The sequence below is a fragment of the Crocodylus porosus genome, unplaced genomic scaffold (genome assembly GCF_001723895.1).
Source record: "Crocodylus porosus isolate Cpor-Errol unplaced genomic scaffold, CroPor_comp1, whole genome shotgun sequence".
Taxonomy (NCBI): Eukaryota; Metazoa; Chordata; order Crocodylia; family Crocodylidae; genus Crocodylus; species Crocodylus porosus.
Window position 1 is genome coordinate 62,438,261 of NW_017728950.1, and position 25,116 is coordinate 62,463,376.

Sequence of the window (25,116 nt, forward strand, 5' to 3'; positions counted from 1 at the left end):
CCCCCCCCATACATATACAACCCCTGAATGCTCTCCCATACACTCCCTTCTGCTCCCACTGAAAAAACCTAGTTTTTCACATCTATCAGTGGCAACACAAGTGGCGCTTTAAGTGTTACAAAGTGAATAAGGGATTTAAATTTAAAGGGACATACTAGAGGAAAATACTTCTGGATTTTCTCTATTTCCTTTCAGTTGCAGTAAACTTAGGTTACTTGCAGTTTGTATAGCAGGCACTACTGCAGTTTTATTAACCTTTTTAGACTCTAATCACCCCTTTTGAGATTCGAAGCAACCCTCAAAAATTGTTGGCTCTTAGTTTTCATTTACTTTCTGACTGCAGAAAAATAGAGCAATTCTTCTGTTGCAGGGAACTTGGAAAGATCATAATAGGTCAGAATGTTTTTAAGGCTGTGGATCCTATTTGAAATCTCTGGGTTTATTTTGTGAATCCTGTTGACACACTTTGAAAGGATCTCAAGACCCCCACGAGTGCTGTGACACCATCACTGAGAATCACTTTAGCACTTTAGCGATAATTAAATGATTAGTCAAAATATAGAACAGATGGAGTGCAAAGCATGCATCTGTGTATTTACTTCTCTGTACTCAGAATGTATTGGTGATCTTGCTTAGCATACAGATAGAAACCTTGCTTGCTTTTCAGTAAGTCCAGTATACACTGTTTTGGTTTTGTTAAGAGTTCCAAAAGCCCCACATTACAGCAACCTACCCTGTCTCCAGAGACAGATTTGACAAAATTACTTTCCTGATAATGTATGAGAATTGCACAGGAAGTAACAAGTCCTATCATAATTTCTGGGGTGGAGGGGTTGGACAGTCTGTCTGCTTAATTTTTTGACTTTTGTGGGGGGGGGTTTTAACACTTCCACTTACTTTGGGGATTGTTCAGTTCTAGAACTCTGCGTTTCAACATACAGACTACATTATTGTAATGACCATGTTCAAAGAGAATATTTCAGTGATGATAGGAACATTACGTTAGTTTTACTCTTTCTCTGTATCAAAATGCAGTAATATTTTGGATGGAATTGAAGTTCATGGTGTAAATTTTTTTGTTTTTGTGAAAGGACTCTAAACGAGGCTTTGGGATTGCTGTTTCTGGTGGCAAAGATAACCCTCACTTTGAAAATGGTGAAACATCCATTGTTATCTCTGATGTGCTCCAAGGAGGCCCAGCAGATGGACTGCTTCAGTAAGTGTGCTTCCTTCTGTCCTTTTTGTATTTAGCACACTTTGCATTTTGTACTGAGAATAAAATAAGGTCTTTAAAGGTACAGGTTTGGTTAAGAGCTTGTCCTGGTGACTTGATCCATCTAGGTTACTGCTTGCATTAGGCCTGCGTGCTTCTCTTGCTGTTTTGTAAAGAAGCTGATCTACTTGAGTGGTGTTAAAGGATGCGTTGTCTTGTTTTTAACAACATAAGTGATAACATCATGCTTAAAGGAATTTTTAAAAAATGGTTTGCTTTTCACAGCAGCCTTCTCCCTACCCTTCCCTTCCTCTCTTCTGCATGCACATGGACTCATTTTATCTTCTAACATTTTTCAAGCCTTGGCTTGCATTATATGCAGGCCCCGAGGATACAGCTGTTTCTGAAAACCTTTTGTCTCTACACTTAACACAGTCATTTAGGGATTGGCATGACTAGACCTGCTTTCACAAAACTCTTCATTTTCTCTGAATAGTTCCAGCAATGGTATAGAGGTGTGGGCTGTAGTGTGGACCAGCTAACAGTAAGTGCCAGAGTTTTAACTACTATCATCTAGGACTGCCCTGACCACAACTGGGTGACACAGCAATTAGGAGGCCAGTGCCTTGTCTGTACTAGGGGTGTTCAGCTCGCATGCCAGATCTGGCTCCCGGCACAGGATCATCTGGCTTGCAGGGCTCTGTGTGTGTCTGAAAATTTCTGAACCTGTGGAGAGTCCTGTGGGTTAAATAGTGTGGCCCTGTGAATTGGATTGGTCACACAAGGTGCAACATGAGGTCCCATCTGGGCATATTGACCAGCCTGCAGGACTGAAGATTGAGCACCACTGGCCTGTACTATTTCTGCCATCTTATGGAGCTGTGGTATTGGAAATTTTGGGAGAAAAGCTGATTTTATGCATTGTACTAGACTAACTACAAAATACTGTCTGTAGCACTGGTTCTCAACTTATTTGGGCTTGAGGCACCCTCCATAACTTCTGTGAATTGAGTAGCACTCCATTTCAGCAACTAATATATATTACAGCGCTTACCTCTTTGCTGAGGGGCCGGGTAAGGCAGCAGAGAGGAGCCTGAACCTGCGTTTAGCTCCTCACATCTGCTTATCTGCTCACAACTGAGCACCCCTGAATGAACAGCTGTTATAACTTGCCCTGTACATGTTGTTTTCCTTTGTGGCACTTGAAGTGTAATTTATTAGTTGTACTGGACACAATTTTCAAAGCATGTAGCATCTGAGGAAATGGACTTCACGGACAGCTCAATTCTAAAGTCTTTGCCACCAGTACTATAAGGGGAAGAAGAGTTAGTGGTAAGGGAAACAGAGTAGAAACGGAAGAAACAGACTGGCAATTTGTGACCAGAAAGGGGAAAGAGAAGCAAGGGAAAGAAGTATTGAAGCCGTATCTACTACTTAACAAATTAACTAATCAGGAAGCCTGTCTATTGGAGAGCAAAAGACAAAGGTACAGGGGGACATACTTCATGGGCATCTTTGAGGTATGAAATAGGCACCTACCAAGAGAGGTTCTTCCTACATCCTAAGTAGGAAAACAGTTGTTATTGCTAACTCCATATGAAGAAGAGTGACCAGGAAATTCAGCAAAGGGTATAAGGACAATGAGATGAAATCTACCTAGAGCAAAAATTCAAGAGGTAGGAGCAAAATTGATTGGCATTATATCATCATCATCATCATCTGGCAGATCTTTTACTATTGGTGTTGCGCATTGGAACAAATAATATGGCATCATGTGGAACGCCACAAATTTATATAAGACCTCAGAGATATTGGAAGAGAACTAAAGAGGAGGGAGTCCAGAAGTATCTCTGAGATGCTTTCTATCCCTTGAGGGACAAAAGACTGAAGATATTGGGCCTAAATAATTGGCAGTGCGCTTGGTGATAAGCTGAAAATTTTGACTTTGTGAGATGCTGGACTGCGTTCAGCGGGGTGGGGGGAGAGAGGATTGTAACAATGGGATGGTAGGTCTGGATGCTAATCTTCTTTGGGGATCAGATGGAGCAGCCAGGAGGATGTTAAATTATAAACAGTGTAAGAGGTTAAGAAGTGAAATTGAAGTATGAACTCAAATCCTCTCCATCACAATCAAATTGAACAGAGATGTCGAAGTATGTGAAGAGAACAACGTGTTTAGTTAGATCTCTCTCTTCCTCCTTGCCCCCAGGAATATGGGTAACAAGTCAAATGAATTGAGAATTCTAGCTGAAGACAAACTTGACAAAATGTGTATTAATACAAATTATCCCAATTTTTATGGTGGGGATTTTCATGCTTTTGATTTGAATAATTTAGGAAGGAAGAAAGGTGCATGGAGGGGCAAAGGGTAGCACGGTAAATCAAAGATGACATTCCCTATTTTATTCTCAATGGAGCCACAGAAACGCATTGTAAAGCAGAGTACAGAACTGCCCAAGTGAAGTAAAAGTGAAATTAACCTGACTAATTTGGGTACTGGTAACAATTTTAGCCGCAGCTGCATGGAGCTTGGCACAGGTTCATATGCTCTGCTGCTTGGCAGATTGCTGTGACTTAGTGCAGGCTCATAGGAGGGTATGGACTCAGAACTGCAGAGCCTTTGAGTGCATATACACTAACGTTCTCACTAATGAAGTAGGAAGGGACACATGGTTAGTTATAGAGCTCTGAATCAAACTAGAGGGTAGGATGAGATGCTCCTTGAGCGCCTGTTTGTACTGTATAAAAATAAAACCCTTCTATCTTGTGAGCTTTCAAATTTGAGAGATGTATGCTGGCAATTTAATGTAGCCAGAAATAAAACGTTATTTCTTAAATTGATTTTTCTGACCCAAAAGGTCAGTGTCAAGTTATACTTGCTTTCAACCTCATTCTAATGTATAAAATTCAGTTAATCACTGAAGTAGAAGCTGGTGGTTGTCTAGGCACCAGTGATCATGACCTGATTACAATATCAATAAAAATCGATATACCATATCAATGGAAATGCACATTAAATGGATTGCAAATAACTTACAGGCAGTCTGAAAATAATTGTCAGTGAGGACTCCTCATCTAGTGGAGGATGTTTTTGATGGGGTTTTCAGGGATCAGTGCTACGATCAATGCTGTTCAACTTTATAACTAGTGATTTTGAAGCAAAATCACTGCTAATGTGCACTCTGAATAATGCAAGAATTGGAAAAATTTTCAGGACGGGGCGATTGTTGAATCCTAAAAATGTAGGGCTTGAAGGGACCTCGGGCAGTCATGTAATTGACCCCCTGCTTGTGGAAGGATTCTCCTAGTCAAAACCAAGTGTCCCTGTCTAAAGTCAAGCTGTCTCTCTAACCTGCTCTTCAAAACCTTCCAGGATTGGAGATTCCACATTCTCTGAGTAGCCAGTCCCAGTGCTTAACCACCCACATAATAAGGTGGTTCTTTCTATAATATTATATATAATATTAAAATTATTTGTGGGGGCTGAGCACAGATGCACATGCATGCGTGTATGCCCCCCCCACAGCACGTAAGTCTGTTGGGGAGGGGAAAGGGCCATTGGGGGGGAGGGGGCAAATCAAGGCCCCCACGGTGGGGGAGGAAGTGGAGCACAGACAGGGATAGGGGCTGGGAATGGGGCCCCAGCCAGGCCATGTCATGGGACAGTTGGAACCTGGGTGGCTCATCCAGTGGCATGGTGGTGGCTCCTGCAGAGGCCCAGGGGTACATGATGTTCAACAAGGACAAGTGCAATGTCCTGCACTTATACATGGGATTTTCCATCCTCACTACAGGCTTGGGACCAACTAGCTAAGCAGTAGCTCTGCAGAAAAGGACCTGCAGTGGGCAATAAGATGCATGAGTCAACAGTGTGCCTTTGCTGCTGAAAAGGCTAACAGCATACTGGCCTGCATTAGTAGAAGCATTGCCAGCAGATCGAGGGAAGTAATTATTCCTCTCTATTCTGCACTGGTGAGGCCGCACCTGGAGTACTTACTATGTCCAGTTTTGGTCCCCCTGCTACAGAAAGGATTTGGACAAGATGGGGAGAGTCCAGCAGAGACAGTGAAAATGGTTAGGGGGCTGGGGCACGTGAGTTTTATGGGGAGAGGCTGAGCTTATTTAGTTGGCAGAAGAGAAGACTGAGGGGGGATTTGATAGCATACTTTAACTAACTGTTGGGTGGTTCGAAAAGAGGATGGAGCTAAACTGTTCTCAGTGGTGGCAGATGACAAAACAAGGATCAATGCTTTCAAGTTGCAGCAAGGGAAGTTTATGTTCTCTATTAGGAAAAACTTTCTCAGTAGGAGAGCAGTGAAGCACTGAAACAGGTTACTTACAAGGGTGGTGGAATCTATATCCTTGGAGGTTAAGGCCTGGCTGAACAAAGCCTTGGGTGGGATGATCTAGTTGAGGATGGTACTTCTTTGAGCAGGGGGTTGCACTAGATGACCTCCTGAGGTCCCTTCCAACCCTAATTTTTAAATTCTCTTCCACAGCAGACGGAGGTTTAGAGTACAGCTGTTCAGGGAAATATATCAGAAGTGGAGTAAAGGCTGTAGGTCTGCAGGAAGGAGGCAGGGGGAGGTTGGGAGGCAATCCTGTTGGAGGAAGCAATGTAATGGAAACAGTGGTATAGCAAAGTAAGGTATTGGATACTAAGTTCTTTTGAGTTACTGTCACTGTTCGGAAATCAAGCACACAGAAGCATTATTTAAAAAATTGTTAAAGTTGAAAGAAATCTTCACCCAGGGCTGATCTGTCCTATCCTGTGGAACCTGTGGCCACAGGGGACCTCACAGCCAAGGGGCTGTGCCCCCATTGCCCCCCACTGCCTGCACCATATTTAAAGTGCTTGAGGCAGTCAGGAAGCCCCTTCCCAGCCGAGCGGGGAAGAAGTTCCTGGCTCCACTCCTGTCCTGACCTCAGCCCAGGGGAGGGAACCCAGGCATCCCCAGCACATGCTGCCCCCACTCTGCACCCCCCACAATGCAGCCCACACGCACGCAGTCTGGCTTTGACTATTCTGTTTCAATGAGTTTATACTTCAATTAACTGCAATTTTGATTTTTTTTAATGGATCAGGGGGCCCCAAAAAATTGTGAGCCAACTCTGTCTTCACCATGTGTCACTTATTTAAGGTCTTGCAATTCATGTAGCCTAACTAAATATTTTAAAAAATAACTTGATCCTCTTTATGTAAACAGAGGTGATTTAATGGCAAGGATACGATGAACAAAGGTGTAATTAATTTTCAGTCTTACGAGATTCCTTTCTAAACTCTCATGCTTTTCTTTTACAGAGAAAATGACCGGGTGGTCATGGTTAATGGGACCCCTATGGAAAATGTTCCCCATTCTTTTGCAGTGCAGCAGTTAAGAAAAAGTGGGAAAGTAGCTACAATTGTAAGTTGATTCTTACTAATTATATGCAGTATAAGTGTATCTATATACCCAACAAGAGAAGAAGCGTTTTGTGCTAGGTGTAATTTACATACACACAGTAAAGCAAACCGTCCTAATGACCTTTCAGATTAAACAAGCTAAAAAATTGGAATTGGGGGGAATGTTATCATTCCTGTTGTACAGATGGACAACTAAAACACAAAAGGAATGGTGTGATGTGATTAGTGTTGCATGACTATACCATGGAAATGAATCCGGCTGTCTTGATTTTTAATTCTGTACCTTTAATCATATGATCAACCTCAGTTGATTTCTCTGTTTTTTGGGTTTTTTTTTGTTTTTTAAAATTAAGAAACAGAAAGACAACAAATTTGGCTAGACTCTTCTCAGGGAGGTTATAGTCCAAATGGCCACTGTCTGTCCTGGCACTTCGCCTATCTAAAGAATAAAATTTGCTTTAAAAAAGTCCCTCACAAGTTATCACCTTGTAAAAGTAAAAAGCCATTCTTGCTCTATTTTGAAGGGTGGAACTAATTGGATATTTTAAACTGTAGAAATTAACCTTTTTTTTTTTTTTTTTTTAAATTACATTTTGAGAACAAAGCTGTTTGAAATAATGCTTGCAGGCTGGAGGGGGATGTACCTTCGCTTTCACAACATTTGTATATTTGTTCCTCAGGATTTCAGTTTTTAAACATTTTAAAACCTCTATTTGACAGTTGTATGTATGTCTTTATTTTTATGCACGCAGGTAGTGAAAAGACTGAGGAAAGTTCAGCTCACTGCTCTGAGGAGAAGCCCCTCTCTGGACTACGATGATCGGGCGCTTGATGTTATGGATGACCAAGCCGAGTTCGATGGCAGAAGTGCAAGAAGCGGCTACAGTGATCGGAGCTGGCATGGCGGCAACGGAGGGCGCAGCCAGAGCTGGGGAGACAGTCCTGATCGGAGCTACCGACGAGATCAGGATAGAGGACGCACTTACAGCAGAGATCACAGCAGGGAACGCGGCTACAGCAGAGATCGGAGTCGTGGCAGGAGCCTTGACAGGGAGAGAAGTTTGGACCAAGAGTACAGAAGAGACCGGAGCAGGGGAAGGAGCGTTGATAGAGATGATGGCTATGAACGTGGCTATGGTCAAGCTTACAACCACAGATCTCAACCTGACCTTAGATATGAAAAGGAAGTCAGGAGTCGTAGTCGAGACAGGCTTTGTTCCCGCAGCCCCTCACTTGAAATGCGCCGCCAGCATGAGTTCCTAGGTCAGCGGGTCCAAGATGGGCCTGTCGGTGTTCTCCTAACAAAAAATAAATCCAATGAAGGTAGGTGTATGTAAAGTAATGTGGAATTTAAGACACAATTCTGGTGTAGGGAAAGACTTAAGGAAAAAAATGGTTCACATGCAACTGCTTGTTGAATATTCCCTCTCCACTATCGCAGTTTGTATATGAGTTTTTAGTTCAGGCTTTTGTTGTTGGATTTCCTCCCTGCTTGCACCATGCACTACTAATATAATCTCTCCAGGTCACTGAGCTCTTTGGTTCTCCTCCCCAATCTCCTGCCATTCTCTTGTTAGCATCCACAAATTTCAATCAACACTCAAAAAACCCCCCTGACACTTGCAGGTGAGCCAGCCACCCGAAGCAGAGGAGGCGTTCTGTCCTTTAGGGAGTGAAATGGGTGAATTCTTGCACCTTTAATGGCTCAGGTTTAGGAGTAAGATTCTAGTTCAATCTGTAATTCATTTGGTCCTCATTTGAAGTCTGTCATAAAAAGTAAACTTCTGGTTAAAAGTTAGAGGATGTGAGGGTATAGATGTAAGGCAGGAAACATCCTTGTAGTGTTTCAGAAGTAAGTTGTAAACAAAACTACATTTTAGGTTGAAGTCAGGGTAGAGATGCACCTTTTATAGACCAACTAAATACTGTATTTACTCTATTAGAAGATGAGGTTCTTTTCTCTCTCAATTTAATGGGGGGCAGGGAATTCCCTCACTTTACAATCAAGTAAGAGATGACAAGGCAAGCAGCAGCTCCGGCTCTGGTTTTGGGGGGCTGGAGCCAGAGCTACAGCTGCTGCCCCAAATATTCCTCCCCCATTTTCCCCACACACGCTGCTTCTCCCTCTCTGCCGCACTTCCCTTTACTTTTGCTCCATGCTGACATGCTCCATCCTCTCTGCAGTATGCAGTATGGAGCACAGGGTGGGGGGAAAAGAAAGGGGTCAGGGATCCCAGGTTTCAGGGGGCAGAAGCAGCGTGGAGGGGGAGCAACCAGGAAGGGGCCTGAGGCTGTGGGGGAAAGGACACAATGGATGGGGGAGAGGTGGCAGGAGGCAAGCTGCCTGCCCCTCTCACTTTCTGTCTCCTACTATTCCCCCTGCTACCTTCCCCACTGTCTGTCCCCCTGCTGCCTGCAGTTATTGGGAAGGAAGAGATAAATTTAAGATGATCCTCCAATAATTAGATTCCATACACAGAAAATTTATAATACATTTATAACTTTCCCTTGTATGAAATCTAATTATTAAGAGTGGGCAGTTGTCTTAAATTCAGTGTCATCTTGTTCAGGTAAATACAGTAGGTAATTAGTCTATAACAGGGGTGGGCAAAATGCGGCCCACAGGCTGGATGCAGCCCGCTAGGCCATTCTATCTGGCCCACGGGACCCCTACAAAATTAAAAAAATTAATATTTATCTGTTCCTGACTGCCTGTAATGTGGCCCTCAGTGGCTTGTCAAGACTCAGTAAGTCAAGGAGGGGAAAAGGCAGAGACTGAGGAGCATGGAGCAAGGGGAGGGGCAGAGGCTGTGGGGAGGTGCTGGTAGTGAGAGGAAGAAGACTGCATGGGGGAAGTGGGAGGGGGCCACTTGAGTCCCCCAGCCACTGCTTTCCCTGCTGTAGCAGTGGGAGGGGGATGTATTTAAGATGAGCCTTCAATAACTAGGTTCTGTACCTGGAAAATTATAACTAATTTATACATTTTCCATATATAGAGTCTAATTATTGGGGGGTTGTCTTAAAATCAGGGTCAACTTGGATCCAAGTAAATATGTACGTAACAAAATGTGTTCTCTAGCATGTGACTGCAGATGATGTGTACACAGCATAGGTTTTAGAAAGAGACATTTGCTCATTCTGTCAAACAATACAGTGATTTTTTTCCCCCCCAATCCCTTCTCCAGAATACGGTCTTCGACTTGGAAGTCAGATCTTCATAAAAGAAATGACCACTACTGGCCTGGCAACTAAAGATGGCAACCTGCATGAGGGAGACATAATTCTCAAGGTATGTTTAGGACAAAGGATTGTGTAGCATCACTATAAGTGGTGGTGATGGTCATTTATTTATTTATTTTTTGCTAAACGAAACTGCAAAAGCTTTTGAAGAGGGAGTAATGCAGAAGGCACAGGTGGATATGCACCTTAACTAAATAAGATATATGAGCACAAGTTTTCGTGAACTTGAGTTCCCTTCGTCAGATGCTGTTGAAAGTAACGTCAACTTTGAAACGACCATTGCTTGCATTCTCAATTGTTTCCTTATAATAAAACTGTTCTCTTTTCTAAATTCAGATCAATGGTACAGTGACAGAGAATATGTCATTAACTGATGCCCGAAAACTGATTGAGAAGTCCCGAGGAAAACTTCAGTTAGTAGTCCTGAGAGATAGAAAGCAGACACTGCTCAACATCCCTTCAATGAATGACAGTGATTCAGAAATAGAAGGTGAAGTGTCATAGGGCTAAGAAGTGTAATGTCTTTTCTACTTTCTGTATGGGTACAATCCTAATTCATTGCATCTGCCATAAGACAGTAACAGTGCAGAGGGTTTTTTTTAATTGGTACAGCAAACTCTCTTTCCCTTGGGCTTAGAAAGAATCCTGTCACTCTGCAGTGACCTTTCAAAGTGATTTATGAGCCATGTTGACTTGACTAAGCAAACTCCCACACAAAGAAGGATAGTTGTTTTCAGTGCAAAGCCTAAAACATGAAAATGTGGAATGAGGTCGTCTTTGACTCTGTAAGGATGCTACCACTCTCTTTGGCCTTCCAAGGCAGGAGGCCATGTGATGGAATTTAGTAGTCTGGTGGTTGAGTTTACTGTCTTCCTAGGAGCATGTGAATGGTTCACGCCATCATTGCAGGGAGGTACGGGATGCCCCACTGGTAACAGGATTCTGCTAATCAGTGAATAACTCTGCTGTGACAATATTCAGTGCAGCATTTTTCAGCTCTTGTTGCCAAGATTAGAATATGCCTTGGATTGGTGAGTTACAGGAGAAAATGAGTTCCTATTCTGTGAAGGACCCCTAGCAGCTGAGCTTCGTATTTCTCACCAGTGAACCTCTAGATTGTCAAATGAAGGATTGGGAAAGAACAGACTCCAGCCATTTTCTTTCTGTAGCTCTGCTGTGCAGGAGATGGCTGCTCGTACTGGCAACTCTTATCTCCTTTTTATTGTTACAGCAATGAGAGAGAGCCCAAGACTGGAGACTTCTCCTGTTTCATAAGTTATTTTGTTCTCTTACTTTAAGCTGCTAAGTACCTTTATTGGAAAGGGCAGCATGTAAAGTTGATAAAAATTATAGAAGATTGGGAATGGAGAAGTGCTTTTGGTGAGACTCATATTAACATAAGTTAGTAAAAGTTTGTTTTGCTTTTGATGTTTCTTGGAAGTAGGTCTGGAACTTCCAAATATTTCTGAGATTGTTTCCTAAGACACTGAAGCTCTTTGAGGAACACATTATTTCCTTTCCTACCCTCCCCCACATCTGTTTTTATTAAGGGAGAGTAGGTAATAAATATTTCATATTTTGTGCCATGAACTATTGTAAGTAGATTGCTGTAGATAAATGCACAATGACATTGTAGGCATATCTCATATACAGACTTCCTGTACTGTTGATTTCCTCAATAGATATTTCTGAAATAGAGTCCAATCGGTCATTCTCACCTCTAGAAGAGAGAAGATTACATCATTCTGATGCAGACTCTCATTCGTCCAATGAAAAACTGAAAGAAAAGCCAAAGTAGGATCTGCCACTCTTTCTCTTTCATTAAAAATGTTTTTTTAAAGTTGTTTCAGTGTTTCTTTCTTTTTTAACATGCTCAACTTTGTTCTTTCCATTAAGTGCAAAAGATGATCCATCTAGCAGGTTGTCCAGGATGGGAGCAATGCCTACACCTTTTAAATCAACTGGTGATATTCCAGCTGCTGCTGTGGTCACGGACACTAGCAAAGAACCAGAGTACAAAGAAGAACCACCAGGTCAGAACTGAATCTCCTATTAGAGGGTTTTTTACTGTTTGTTTTTTGGTTTTTTGCATTCTTTCCCTCCCTTACTTTAGCTGATTGGAGGGAATTTCCTTTGGGACTGTTAGTGCAAGGGATATAAACCCTTGTACGTCAGGATTAAGCCATGCATTAACAGAAAGGAGTTACAAAGAGCATGCTTTATGGCTCCTCCAGTTACTCTGTAAATAGCAGTTTGTGCACAGATCTGCACACACATCTGTATTTCTAATAAAGGATTAGATCTTTATTTCATTGAAAAGAAAGTACAGAAGAGAAGCAAAGATAATTCCTGAAAGTCAGATGTAGACTCCTACCCTCAGTAGGATTGAATCTGTGCATTTGGACTGACACAAGATAAAATCCTGATTATTACAGTGTACAGCTAAAGTCTGACTGCACAAGGGGTCAGGACCATCACCCATTATCTCCTAGGTAAGTGGGAGTTAAAGGTATAGACTGGCTTTAAAACGTTTATCCAGTCACTTTGACAGGAATAAGCCTAATTGCTTCTCAGGAGACCTAAAAGGGGAAAACTAGGGATACCTGAATACCAGGGATTCCTTATGAGAGAGAAATTGGAGGTGGAGGGAAAGTCCCATCTCATGGGGTTTACACAATTGAGGGATGAGCTTGGCCCCATATCACAGTACAACAGTTCCTTTCACTATCAGACACTACAGTCAGAGAAGTGCTTGCATGTTAGATTTATAGGCCCTCTGGCCCAGATTAAAGGCAGAAAACATTTTAATTTATATCGTGATATGTGAAGTCTTGTTTGTCCAAATTAATCATTGTTATTTTTATGTTTTTAATTCTATATGTGTATATATATACGTATATGCAGTGTCTCAGCCAAAAGCGATCCCAAGAACGTTTCTTAAACCCAGTCCTGAAGATGAAGCAATATTTGGGTAGGCTTTGTTAAAATGTGTTTTTTCTCATCTTCTCTCTCAGTTGTTTTTCTTGTTACCTTAGCCTGTTTTCTTTATGCCTTGTAACTGATGTGCTGTAAATAGTTCTATACCAGGAATGAGCAACTGTGTTTCTACATTAAATAGGTAGCTGACAGCCACCTAAATCAGTTTAGTTCTTAAAGGTTAGTGTGAGATGTACATATGGTCTCTGATTTCAGACTGGGCAATTTTAAAGCTAGTTAAGCACCTGTCTTTTTAAATTTAATTTTGATGGCATGAAAGCAATAGCATCTTAGACAAATGTAAGTATGTATCTCTGTGTATGGACCCTGAGACCTTTACTTTCAACTATGATCCTCTGACATCCAAAAAACCCCATTTTGAGAAGCAGTGGTATAATCCGATATAAAAGTGTGTGTGTGTGTGTATTTTCCCCCAAAGTTACTGGAATATCTGTGAAAGTACAGTAACTTTGAAGAAGACAAATTCTTACCGGCTTGTTTCTCATGTGGTGATAAGGCCTAGATATGTCAAACGTGTTGTTGTGCTCACCAGTCCCTGTCCCCATCTACATATGCGCTTAACTTGAAAGTAGACTAATTGGTTTTTGAGTAAAGTGTCACTGTCCACATTTGTGACACTATTCGGCCACAGTAAACTAGTTAATGCTGTCCAAAGGTCATATTTTCAGGGGCAGTACTATATTATGATGGGGTAATAAACTGTGATTAAACACACATGTAGACATGGGCAACTGTTCCCTCCTGAGTCTAGGGGGCATCCGCAAAAGCCGCTGCCAGCGGGGACAGAGCTGGTAAGCATCTGCAGATGTTGGCAGTGGGGGTGACCCTGTCATGGGGGGCATGTTGAGCTCCCACAGATGCTGCCAGTGGCAGGGACGACCCTGCTAGGGGGGCACATGCCCCCTCGTACCTCTCCTACCAGTCGCCTGTGCATGTAGAATCTGACTGAAGTTGTGTCCAGTCAACCCAGTCAGCAGGGGACTAGACTGCTGCCTACCACCTAGCCACACAGCTCCATACTTTCAGCACCCTTGTGCCCCAGCCAGCCCCTCTGCCACCCAACAGTGCCACCTGGCCCTGGCATAAACTGTTCCACCCCAGCTCAGAGTTGCTGCTGTCCCAGGTGCATGTGTAGACACTGGGTCCAGGAGCAGTTTACTCTGGCTCAAACAGCTCCAGAGTTTACTGTTCTACATTAATTGTGTGTGAAGATTACACCCCTTGACTGTCTACATGTTAGTTAATGCGCTTTTGGTAATGCACATTAAATTTAGTACCTCCATTGTGAGGTACTAAAAAACAGCACATTAGCGAAAGTGCACAGGTTCTTTGAGATGTTTTAATGTGCATTAGCCTGTTTTAATACACATTTAAAGTGCAAGTGTAGATGTGCCCCCTGAGTGGAACATACAGCAGGAGAGCTCTGCATCTAAATGTGCATCTTCCCAATGCCCAGTCTCTGTACTGTGTATTTGCTTGTATACTCACTCAAAAATAAGAAAAAACATGGGTATGGAACTAGGGCATATATGTTTTTGATAACCTTTCACAAGTGGCCCAGTTTAATGTAATGCTTGTCAGAGCATTTTATGGATGCAGAGAAATGCTGATAACTTGAATCAATAAGATAATTTATAAAAGTGAATCACTAAGCTAATTTATAAAAGAGCTACCTAATTACTCTCTTGATATGATCTTAGCAAAAGGGAAAAACACTGGGTTTCACAGCCACCATAGCAAACTAGTTGCAGATTGGGACTTCCAGGCAAAACCTACAAAAGGCGAATTCAAGAACTGTTAGCTACACAGCCCCAGTACAGTTGTGTTTGAAAATATAAGAACTGATATACCACTGGGATGTTTTGGGCTTTGTTTCCTCCCCCCAGAGTCAGGCCCTGTGTTTTTACTCAGACCGTATCTGTATACAAGTTGACACACTAGTATTTAACTTCAGTTTTGTTGAGGAAAGTTCATGGTAGAGGCTCACAAGGGCATGTAGAGTGAATGATGGCACAGACACTGTCCTTGATGTATAGAAATCATCTGGGCACATAGTATTTCTGTGGGGGAAGACAACTAAGCCTATCTGTCCTTGGACGAAAAGGAGTTAATTTTTTATCAAAACAATTTGATATTCTTAGGTATGCTTCCAATACAGAGCCTCTAGACTTCCCTTTATCTCACTGTTTTGTTAATTAACTGGTAAATGTAATTCACCTTCTAGATCATATGGAGAGGTAGATTATCACTTCACTCTAAATACTATACAGGGAGGGAAAAGCTGGATTTGATTACTCATAATTCACTTAAACTATAACATTAAAAAGTAGTTATGTGCTTGAGGCACATAGTCCAGTACTTACAGCGCTGGTACAAAACGTTAGAAACCTGGGTTCAGTTCTCTGCTCCACTGCAGTCTTGTGTCATCTTGGAAAAGTTATTTGTGGCTAGATCCAAAATAAGATCTTGTCTGCATTTTAGAAGCCTAAATTCCTGTGTAAGTGATTCAGAAAAACAACACTTACCTGCTAATGTCTATTAGTGAAAACTTAGCTACCCATACATTTGTAGATTTTTTTTTTTTAATTATTTATTTTTTTAGTTTCCTAAATTTTTCCTTCTCCACATGCCCCAGAATGCTGCTATCGTAGCTAAGCTTAGCATCTTGGCACTTATCTCCTGCCTAAGCCTGTGTATTATTTAAAGTATTAATTATACGTGTCATTGGATCATGGGAAGGTAGGGCCTGGAATGGACCTCATCTAGTCCATGAAATCATCTAATCCAACCCTCTGTTCAAGGGAGGATTATCGCTGACTAGACCATCCCAGCCAAGTATCTGTCTAATTTGCTATTGAACACTTTCAGGGATGGAGATTTCATGACTGGTCTAGATAACCTGTTTCAGTGCTTGACTGCCCTCATGTTCAGAAGGTTCTTCCTAATCTCCAACCAAAATTTCTCCTGTTGAAGCTTCAGGCCATTGCTCCTAGTCCTGTCCTCTGTATCCACAGAGAAAATCCCATCTCTGTCCTTCCTGTAGTCACCCTTCAAGTATTTGAAGCCTGTTACCAAATCCCCCCTCAGCCTTCTCTTCTCCAGACTAAATAACCCTAGATGAGGACTGTGCTCCCATCTCAGCCTAGCTTGTGGCCTGCGAGCTAGGATGCTGTCCTGTGAGGTTTGGGTTTCAACTTCCTTGCACTGAGGAAGATACTGAACCCAGGTTTCCCTCTTCCAAACCAAGTGCTTTAACCAGCAGGGTATTATATAAAAGGCACGTACCACCACCCCATATCCTTTTTCAGCTAAAAGGAAAGGGTAAGACAGATTTTCATACCTAAGGAGGTGAGTGAAGTCCAAGAAGCATCCTGCCTGTTGTGAGCCCCCTTCTTAGGCACCTGATTCTCCCCATCTCCTATATAGTGAAGTAAGGTGCCTGACTTAGATTTCTGAATTCCACTCCCTGAGCTGCACTTCTAATATATTGGTATGCTGATACTTGGCATTACCCGAATATCATGAGATGCTGAAACACAAAGGTCATAGATGAGTATTTGTATAGAAGTTTGCTTCTTACAAACTTACTGTCATATGTGTGTTGATATTTGGCTGGGATTTCTCTTTCTGCATGTCTGCATTCCAGCCCTAATACAAAGATGGTGAAATTCAAGAAAGGGGACAGCGTGGGCCTCCGGCTGGCTGGTGGGAACGATGTAGGGATATTTGTTGCTGGAATTCAAGAAGGCACTTCAGCTGAACAGGAGGGGTTACAAGAAGGAGATCAAATTCTTAAGGTACCAGTGGATTCAACCCTGGAACTAAAAGTGATTGATTATTTCTTGCCGCCATGTGAAAATGAATTGCTTTCTTACTTTTATCAACTCAGAAGCATATAAAGCAATTTAAGATTATCTGTAAAGATCACCTTTGAAACCTTAAATTTTGGCTTTTGCAGTTGAATCTAAATTGACTTCAGTCAGAGAAAATGTGACAGATTTGTCAAGAGAAATGCATAATGATGAAGAAGACAAACTTTAGTGACTTTTCCAATCTTGAGTTGAAAAGTACACGTCAAGGTGCAGAAAGGGTGGGCTGTTATTTTCTCCTTCCCCTTTCCATTTCCTTCTTTTTTTTTTTCACTCAAACTTTTGAGACTTCATTGCGGTCCTCTTCTGGTCTGTTATGTCTTCCTCCTTCTGAGTTTTCTCTTCTGTCTATTTTTTCCTCACTTTGGGCCTGATTTTTCAAAGCCCTTTTAAACCAAAGAAAAGATTCCCTTTGATTTCAGTGGAGTTCCAATCAGGGCTGTAATCCTCTACTTCTCTGGTTGACCTGAACAGATTTTGCAAAGTTATCTCCTCTTTTGAAATATTGATTCTTCCTTGCTTCTCTTCCCTCCCCTCCCACTCTTCTTTCTTCCTGCAGTTGGGAGCAGCTGTTCAGAATTTCCCTAGCCCTCCTACTGGGAGTGGAAGTCGCTGGTATGTCCAGATAAGCAGCTGATAGGCACAGATGAAAGGGACTGTGGGAAGCACTGTTGAGAGAGGCAACCACAGGAAGCTGTGCTGTGTTCACAACTCTAATGCCAGGCATAGCATGTATAACTGGAATATATCAGGATAATAGTTAAACTAGAATACAAACCAGTGATGAATTCTATAACCAGCCAAGACACATGGGGGTACCTAATTCACCTGAAGGTCCTCAATCAATTAGCAAGAACTATGCACTTCAACTAGGTAGGACTCTAACACTGCACAATATGTGGAAACATTATTTCCTGGCTTGGAGTAACACTCTCCACCCTTGATTGTTACGCAAATATTCAGACATTTTATAGTCTTTCCTAAAGGAAACTAAACATCAGTGCACTTTCAGGAAATCCTTGTCAGTTCTGGAGTTCATCCTCTGTGTACAAAAAGTGTTCATCATTATAAACTAATGAACCTCTGTATTGATTTTAAAAAAAAACCATGATAAGCATTCTCTTCCTTTTTTTTCATTTTTAAAATAACTTTTTCCTTAAAATCTTAGTTTTGTTTTCTTTTGTTTCCTATCAGGTGAATACACAAGATTTCCGAGGCCTTGTTCGGGAGGATGCTGTTCTCTACCTGTTAGAAATTCCCAAAGGTGAAATTGTGACCATTTTGGCTCAAAGTAAATATGAAGGTAGGCACTTAAAACCAAGGTGTAAAAATATTTTTGTTACAAGTCATTGTGCTAGTCTATGAAAATAACATCAGACCTTTTTTGGCTCAGCTGGTACTATGGCACTACCAATGCTCTTTGTTCTTACTCTTACGCTTGCCCTTCAAAACATGTCATTCACCTTTATTTTCAAAATTTTAGAAGATTGTTGCTGGTTATTATAGAGGATATGGGGAGGAGTTGTAGGCTGGCTCCTTCACCATCTAGCTGATCAAGAAAGAGTTCAGAGTTGTACTCCCCCCTTCCCTCCCCAATTAAAAGCACTCCTTGTGAGCTTGAATCTTAAAGCTTGTCCCTCCCATGCTCAGTATCCTTTACCTTTAACAGCTAGATGCCTGCTTCTTGCAGCTTTCCTATTCGGACAGCAGCTTCTCTACAACAGTGATTCTCAGCTAGGGCACTCTGTGGTGCCACAAGATCCTTTTGAAGGGTGCCCGTTTCAGGGGGCATAGGAAGTGAGATGAGCAAATAAAGGCAGGCTGAGGCTTCAAGTATGAGGAGATAAGCTGATAAAGGCAGGGTCAGGGTTCCCCCTACCTGCACAGCCTGCCCCCTTTGCAAGGAGGTATAAGCCCTCGAATTAACAAATCCATTTTTGAAACTGGGTGCCATTCAATTCACAGAAGTGATTGAGAGATGACTTGATTCTGAAAAGGTTGAGAACCACTGCTCTACAGCTCTCCTGGATGTTAGTCGAGACTTATTTAGATCTAATTAAGTGTCTAATGTGTGCTGCCTGCCTACACTTTTAGCTGCATAATGGGCACCAGGAAAAGACTGAGAGTTCCTTAACTTGTCAGAAGATTGTGTGTGCATACTGGAGCACACGGATGTGAAGGGTGACAAAACTAGGTGAGGTGTCAGCATTCAGATGTCCAGTTCCCAGTGGTGGTAGAGCCAGGGAACGCTGTAGAGAGCGAGCCTGGGGCAGTTTTGCATAATGCTGGAGGGCAGCATGTCTTGCCTCTAGTCACTGAGTAAACCAGTGACAGGAACCAGATCCAGGGAGAACCAGATCAGCCCAATCGTGTCAGAATGAGGCATTGCTGAACAAAGATGCATCTAAATTTATACATAAGACAGAAAGAAAAGGAGAGGAAGAAAGAGATTAACATGGGGAGCAGGCACATGGGACATTCTGGATCACTTTTTCTTTCTCATCTTTTGTCATGTCAAGCCTATAGCTGGCAGGCCAGATCCAGCCCTTGGAGCCCCATCTTCTGGCTCCTGGTGCTGCTTCTGGGTCCTCAGTTGATCTCCATGCTGCATGTGTCATGGGTTGGGCCAGACCAATCCCTCCTGCAGGGCACAGGACACGTCACAGCACCCATTCCAGCCAGCCCAGGATCAGTGCTACATGCAGCACCAGCCCTGACTGGTCCAGGACTGCACTGCACATGACATCCCCCAGGCGGCTCCAGAGTGGGTGTCTCATATAGCATGGGTCCTGGACTAGTTGGAATGGATGGCACATGTAGTATGTTTCCCCAGCCAGGCCCACAGGCACCATGTGTGTAGAGTCCCAGACTGGCTGTAAAAAGTGCCACATTACTGGATACTGCATTTTGGGGGGAGATGAGGAGCGTGGATCCATGGGCCTGATGTGGGCTGCAGACCATTCATGCGGTCCTGGGTCTGGTACTGTGGGTTCAGATTTGACACCTTCACTGCAGGTGAAGGGGAGGAATTTCAGACTGTGTTGAGTGGAACATCTCTCTCCATTTAACCTTAAGTAAGGCACTAAGTTTGAAAAGGGTACTGAGCAAAGGCATTATCCGTAGAACTCTGTTCCAGGGGTGGTGTAGAACATTCATTTAGCAAGTGGAAAAGCAAATAACTAATAGACAAGTTAAAGTAACAAGTGTCTCTTCTTTCAGTGTACAGAGACATAATGGCCTGTGGCAGAGGGGATTCATTCTTCATAAGAAGCCACTTTGAATGTGAGAAGGAATCTCCTCAGAGTTTAGCCTTCACCAGAGGGGAGATATTCAGAGTAGTTGATACACTGTATGATGGGAAACTGGGAAACTGGTTGGCTGTGAGAATTGGAAACGAACTGGAAAAGGGCATCATTCCAAACAAAAGCAGGTATGTTGATTTTTTTTTTTTTTTTTTTCCCTCTCCCCTCCCCCGCCCCCCATCTTACCACTCAGAGACTTTTCTCATTTGCTTTGTTTTATCTTATCTAAATCTTTACTCCTATACTCCTAATTTGCTTGGGGAAAGGGATGGAAAGAAATTAGACAGCATTCACATCCGTAACAGTAGTGAATTTAAATAACTTCTAAAGCTGTGGAGTTGATGGGGAACCACACTGACAATGGCTGGTCTTATGGTTAAGGCATTGGATCAGAGCTTAGGAGATCTGGGATCTGTTCCCAGTTCTGCTGTAGATTTGTTTTGACCTTGAGCTGGTTATTTAATCTCTGTGCCACAGCTCCCCATCTGAAATAATGATGGTAATAGTTACTAGCTCCAAATTAATTCACCCACGTGCGTGTCAGTGCCCCCACTGTGACCTTAAACATGATCACAGCTCCATTTTTTAAGCACAATAGATAACAAAAAAGCCCCGACCCTTCAGTTTTTTCTTATAAAATTCCTAAAATTACTTGAAGCGTGTGTGTATGGTACCTTAGGTGATATTCCTATTCTGTGCAGTGTACCGTAATATTCACTTGAAATAAAGATGAGAAATCAGAATCATCAAGTCACTGTATATCCAAGGCAGTGGGGAGGAAGAGAAGGAAGCAGTAGTTAGGCCCTTTGCCCCTCAGTTCATTAGGGGTTGCTCTTTTAGTTTTCCTATCTCCATGTGCACCACCTCTTTCTCCAGTGGATGTTGCCTTGGGCATTTTTCAGTGCATCACAGCCAGGTTCCTTTTGTGGATTAATTCTTGAACAACAAACCTTGCAGGTCTAGCATGAGAGCAGTGCTCTGACTCAATTTTGCTTGCTTGAAGGCAAGAGTTCCTGGATCTTCCTCCACAAGTTGCCTCACTGCTGAGTTCTTCATTTCCGATACAAATTCCTACATCAGATTCTGCTGAAGTTCTTGTGTAAACCATGGGGTATTTCTTCCCCCAACTCTCCCCACTCTGAGTGATTTCCTATCTGCAAATGGATTCTCTGCTGTTTCTTTCAGAGCTGACCAGATTGCCACTGTTCAAAATGCCCAAAGAGATGGCTCAAGTGATAGGGCAGATTTCTGGAGAATGCGCGGGCAGAGATCCGGAATGAAAAAGAATCTGAAGAAGAGCCGTGAAGATTTGACTGTTATTGCATCTGTTAGCACAAAATTCCCAGCCTACGAGCGAGTTCATCTGCGAGAAGGTGAGTGAGACTTTTACAAAACAGATAGCATTTTTATAGCTAGGTGCTCCTGCCCAGGTGCTGCAGGCTAGCTGCTAGTCACCTTGGACTCCAGGCTAAATTTGAAGTATAAATGAAAATGGTCGAATCATCTTAGTCAAGATGTTGACTTCAAAGTGCAGCTATTCTCTAGTAAAAACAATGACTGTAAAAGTTTCTGTGTGGAGTTTCATGCATGCGAGGGAGAAGCACTTCCAAATCAAGTTTGCCAATCTTGCAAGCAGAAAGATGGTTTGGATTTGATTTTTCCTATTTGTAAAACACATAGAAAACTTATTCTTTACATGAATCACTAGGAATGGAGAGAGAGAGTAGAGTTTGAGGATATTCACTCATAAATATTAAACTGAACCTCATATATTTCTGTTTCAATATTTATTACCATGGTTATTTTATATTTAAAGCCTTTTCCCGCTAAATATTTATCTTTCAGCTGGTTTTAAGAGACCTGTGGTGATATTTGGCCCCATTGCAGACATAGCAATGGAGAAGCTGTCAACTGACTTACCTCATCTGTATCAAACTGCCAGTAAGCCCTTCATTTTTTTTTTTTTTTTAAATGTGGCTTTTTCTCTCTCCTCCTCCCCCAACCCTCATTTCATAACTAACAAAAACATGTTATTGCAGAGACCGAACCTAAAGATGCAGGTTCAGAGAAGTCCACTGGAGTGGTGCGTTTGAACACTGTGAGGCAAATTATTGAGCAGGTAAAGTATTTCTGCTTGAAAACGTTTGCTTTCAAGAACAGGAACCTTTTTATTCTTTCATAGCTTTCATAGACATTAGGGCTTCTTTGGTTCCTAACTTGGAACAAGAATCTGGAAGTGTTTTAAGGACCACAAAAATAGTCACCTGAATTTGAAATGAAGGTGCAGCTATGCTGAAACGTGGTCACTGATCCTACTGCCTTTTTTGTTTTTCCTTTTCACATTCACAGAAAAAAAAAAAAGTTTGCAACTGAGGATGAAGATGAGCACACTTATGTCTTGCATATTTTTTTTAAAAAAATAAGTGACCTGTGGACTAGTCTAAAAATAAGCCAAGCCTGAATTCAGTGGTTGAAAAATGCTGCACTGTCACTATAATGACAGAACTGTACTTTCTGTAACCTCCAGGGCCACTTTCACTGTGAGCCCTTTGTCCCTCTGTATGAATGGTGATTGATAGATGACACCCCAAAGACTGAGAGAATTAATTCTAGGTAGGGAAACGAGAAGAAAACAAGTGACAGAGGGAGACGAAAGGAATAGAAAATGGACTAAGAATGTTACACCCAACATCAGAGTTAGTAGATGTGAATAGGATTTATGTTTTTTGAGGAGAGTATTAGCATGGCTATAACTCTGGTTGGGGTTGTGGAAGCATATTGACACTTCCCCCCTCCAGCTGAAGCACTAATTTGGGCCTTCTTTGTTAACAGGACAAGCATGCTTTGTTGGATGTGACTCCTAAAGCTGTCGACCTATTGAATTACACCCAGTGGTTCCCGATTGTCATCTTTTTAAACCCAGACAGTAAACAGGGTGTTAAAACTATGAGACAAAGGCTCTCTCCCACATCCAACAAGAGCTCCCGGAAGCTTTATGAACAAGCAAATAAACTGAAGAAAACTTGCCATCATCTCTTTACAGGTAAGCAGGAATCTCTCTAATTTTATCTCCTAAGAACAGTGGGTGCAGATAGAATGCTTTTCTTTATCAAGAAGATTAAATGATTATGACTTATGTATCCTGTGCAAATTTGTGCTAATATGCTTAGGACCAGTTTTTGGTCTTAATGTATTTCAGTATAAAAGCAATTTTCAAGAGTTTTTTGGAGATTACTGTATCCTATTTATTCTAGTAAAACAATTTCTAAAATAACCAATAAAAGTAAGTAGCATTTATACAGAGTCATTTTTCTAAAGCCAACAAAAAATCAAGCATTGCATTTTTGCCAGTGGCCTACTTAAAATAGCTCATGAAGTAATCTTGCATTATCCAGGATTTGGTTGCATGAATGAAATGGGTATTTGGAGGTTTCTGAATTTAAAAGAAGAATTTCTGTGAAATCTGAGATTCACTTTTTTAATGCTTACAGCCACTGTCAATCTGAATTCAGCCAATGATAGCTGGTATGGCAGTCTGAAAGATGTAGTTCAGCAACAGCAGAATGAAGCTGTATGGGTGTCAGAAGGAAAGGTAGGTTATCAAACAGTTCAAATTGTATTAGAAAAGTTGTATTTATGTTCTGGACATCCTGGTGGGGGGGTGTTGCATGCGCGCACACACATGCACACATGTGTACATGAGTTTAAAATGTTGTATTGGATGGCAAAAAAGTTTAGGGGGGGGGTTTGCTTTGTTTTGTTTTAGAAAAAGGTCCATGATAAATGTTCTGTTCTTTTCTTTTTATTTCATCCTGCTGTTCTCACTACTAAACTGAAGCAGGCAATTGCTTCTAAGGAATATACATAACATTCTACTGGAGGGGCTTTCCTGTTCTTGGGGATGTCAGAGTTGTTGCAGTAGTGTATTGTGTTTTATAGATTAATGCTACTCAGAGCTTATAAAGGGGGATGAAGTCCAATCTAATTCTTTCAATTCACCTTCATAGTTGGAAGGAATGGATGATGATGCCGAAGATCGCATGTCATATCTAACAGCTATGGGTGCCGACTATCTGAGCTGTGACAGTCGCTTGATTAGTGATATGGAAGACACAGATGGAGAAGGTGGAGTGTACACAGACAATGAACTTGATGAGCCATCAGACGAACCAAGTGTTTCCTCTATTAGCCGTTCTTCTGAGCCTGTGCATCATGAGGAGGTGAGCTACTTGGACTTCTGACAAAGCTGCAGCTCCCTGAAGTGATGCATGTTGTGAAAAGTTAATAGCCAACATCCTTATAATCCAGGCCTGAGAAGGCTGATTCCAGCTGCAGAATGATATTGGTCCTGGTACAAAATTACAAAGGCATGTTAAAATCAGGCACAATATCTGAATTAACTCGCCTAATTCTGTTTGCTGGTGACTTAGTGTCACCTGTGGTGTTGCCGTGATTCAATGAAGGTCATTGAGTCACCAGTAGTAATGTGGCAACTGTTTAACTACCCCATTAAAGCTAACCTTAACTAATTAGTAGATTGCTGAATATTAGAGGTGCACAGATGCATTGGTCGGATATCAGCCTGATGGGGCCAGTAAATGCCCATGCTGCACACAGTTGCAGCGCAGCACTCGGGCAGCAAGGAGCAGAGCCTGGCAGTGTGAAGAGCTGCATGCAACTGGTAAATCCAGTGTAGTAGAAGGATAGGGGGGAGGGAAGGGGCAAGGGGGGGTGCAGATCAATGCCCCCACAGTGGGGGATGGGCAGGGGCAGGCACTGCTGGGGGGGGGCAGAGCCACAGCTCATGGAGGCTGGAGGGGTGGAGGCGGCTCTTGCCGCTGCTTGCGCCCCAGTGGGGGGAGGTGCCCCCCCGATCTGTGTGGGGCGGGGTGGGCTGCAGCAGGGCTGCACGAGGCTCTCTTTGGCATGGGCTGGGAGCAGGAACCGGCGGCACTGGGAGGATGCTGCACCTACTGCAAATTTTGCTGCCACTCTGCTCCCAGCGCCACCACCGCCAGCTGCCCACTGCAGCCCTGGCTCAACACCCTGCCTCTACCCATAAACCAGGAACACCTGGGGCTGGAGCCACCT

General features: G+C 42.4%; 1 protein-coding gene across 6 annotated transcripts in view; it reads left to right on the plus strand.

The window, feature by feature from the left end:
• TJP2 (tight junction protein 2) overlaps nt 1-25,116 on the plus strand; it is a 74,308-nt gene that overhangs the window by 44,321 nt on the left and 4,871 nt on the right. For all 6 annotated transcript variants that reach the window (XM_019555090.1, XM_019555092.1, XM_019555095.1 and 3 more), the window contains 17 exons: nt 1,092-1,216; nt 6,516-6,618; nt 7,370-7,940; nt 9,803-9,906; nt 10,194-10,347; nt 11,540-11,651; nt 11,754-11,890; nt 12,762-12,828; nt 16,501-16,651; nt 17,918-18,026; nt 19,943-20,153; nt 21,211-21,398; nt 21,871-21,966; nt 22,065-22,144; nt 22,858-23,068; nt 23,517-23,617; nt 24,033-24,245. In XM_019555090.1, the coding sequence (XP_019410635.1) occupies nt 1,092-1,216; nt 6,516-6,618; nt 7,370-7,940; nt 9,803-9,906; nt 10,194-10,347; nt 11,540-11,651; nt 11,754-11,890; nt 12,762-12,828; nt 16,501-16,651; nt 17,918-18,026; nt 19,943-20,153; nt 21,211-21,398; nt 21,871-21,966; nt 22,065-22,144; nt 22,858-23,068; nt 23,517-23,617; nt 24,033-24,245 (2,733 nt within the window). The remainder of the gene's footprint in view (nt 1-1,091; nt 1,217-6,515; nt 6,619-7,369; nt 7,941-9,802; nt 9,907-10,193; nt 10,348-11,539; nt 11,652-11,753; nt 11,891-12,761; nt 12,829-16,500; nt 16,652-17,917; nt 18,027-19,942; nt 20,154-21,210; nt 21,399-21,870; nt 21,967-22,064; nt 22,145-22,857; nt 23,069-23,516; nt 23,618-24,032; nt 24,246-25,116) is intronic.